This window comes from Perkinsus marinus (assembly GCF_000006405.1).
Source record: "Perkinsus marinus ATCC 50983 genomic scaffold scf_1104296968306, whole genome shotgun sequence".
Lineage (NCBI taxonomy): Eukaryota > Perkinsozoa > Perkinsida > Perkinsidae > Perkinsus > Perkinsus marinus.
In genome coordinates this window covers 1-1,477 of record NW_003203214.1, presented here as the reverse complement: position 1 = coordinate 1,477, position 1,477 = coordinate 1, and the positions used below count along the sequence as shown (strand labels likewise).

General features: G+C 48.8%; 1 protein-coding gene across 1 annotated transcript; it reads left to right on the top strand.

The window, feature by feature from the left end:
* Nucleotides 1-1,184: 1,184 nt before the first annotated feature.
* Pmar_PMAR028853 (hypothetical protein) lies at nucleotides 1,185-1,449 on the top strand (the record flags this gene model as incomplete). Its single annotated transcript, XM_002768435.1, has 1 exon — nucleotides 1,185-1,449. A coding segment is annotated over one exon (265 nt), but the record flags the coding sequence as incomplete, so codon positions are not given.
* Between the last annotated feature and the right edge of the window lie 28 nt (nucleotides 1,450-1,477).

The following is a 1,477-nucleotide window of genomic DNA, read 5'->3' as shown; positions in this document are numbered from 1 at the left end:
AACTCGGGCCATCTACAACACATCAACATGAGGTATCATGGTCCCGATAAGCGAAGCGTGTGCGACCAGACGTACCAAATCTGAAATTCCTTACCCCAGAGCGTGTGTTCAAAGATATCACAGAACGCATCATGCCAGCGATTCGCTGTATGACTCATCTTCGGAGACCTTGGGACCCAATTCATTGGGATAACCTTCCTTTTCCTGTGAAGCTGCTCTTTAGATACTTTAGCGCGCGCGCAATACTCACGCAGCAACACGTGAGTTCGAAAGTTTCAAGACCAATCTCTGGTCACAGAATTCCAGTCTCAACCGTAGTCGATAGGCCACCCTGTAACCGCTAACACAATTTACTCGACTCGAGGGATGAATGACTCATTTACCTTACTTATAGTATTACAAAATATATGAATATCTAGCACGCTTAGCTTAAGCCTTGAGGACAACTGCACCACAAACGGTACAGTGACAGAAGTCCTTACAACCCGCTAGCGTAGCGTTCTATGTGAACACGGATAACCAGCCAATCTAGACGGCTCGTCTGAATTTAGGGTTTCATTTTCAGCCCTTTGGCAGTCAATTTTCCCCATCTAGGCAGTTCGCGCCTGCGACTTGCGTGAAAGGTTTGGGGCACGCTCGTCCAGAGGCCCCCATCCTTGGAGCGTGCATACGCCATCATGGCATATATTGCGGCTTTGGGCAAAGCAGGTGCCCAACATCAAGAGTAGGGGAGACATCCAGGTTGTCGTCGAAAAAAGAGAAACTGTCGCATCTCGTAGATGCACATATGTGTTGTGCGCGCGTGAAATATCCCACAGCGGGGATCACCTGGAGCAGTCCATCGTAAATTGATCAGGATGTCGAATTCCCGAGCAAAGAAAAGTGTAGAGAGTACAGGGGCCCTGTACTCTCCACATTTTTCTGGGGCCCTGTACACGGGGCAAGTTCAGAAGTCCGTCTAGCCTACATTGGAGTGCCGAATAGACTACCCGACAGTAGGTATCCATTTTGCGCGTGCGTTCTGGCCATGATCTTTTTTTGTGCGCATGATTCCAGAGACAGTGAGCTAGCCCTCGTTTTTCCCGATTGGTCGGGAATGGATCACAAGTGCTGTACTCTTTTCGGCAGACTGGGGATTTATGGGTCGACACTTAGGTTCTATCTCTCTCGCTATTTGATTCATCATGTTGTCTACACTCCTGATCCTCTTTGCTATCATCGATGATCTTCAGGCTTTCAAGCCAGGCAATGTACGTATGCATATGTCAACTAGGTCTATCTGTAATCCAGATGTCAAGGACGTGCACAACAACCCCGCTCCATGTGGTAAATCCATGGCAATGGAGACTTATGGCCTCACCCTCCCTGGTATGGAGGATGGCTCTGTCACTATTAGGGAGGATATGATAGTCGCCAAGGATGGTCTCGTCAGGGTTAAGGCGATGCCGAGTCGTCCCTATCAGTTCCTCATGACTGT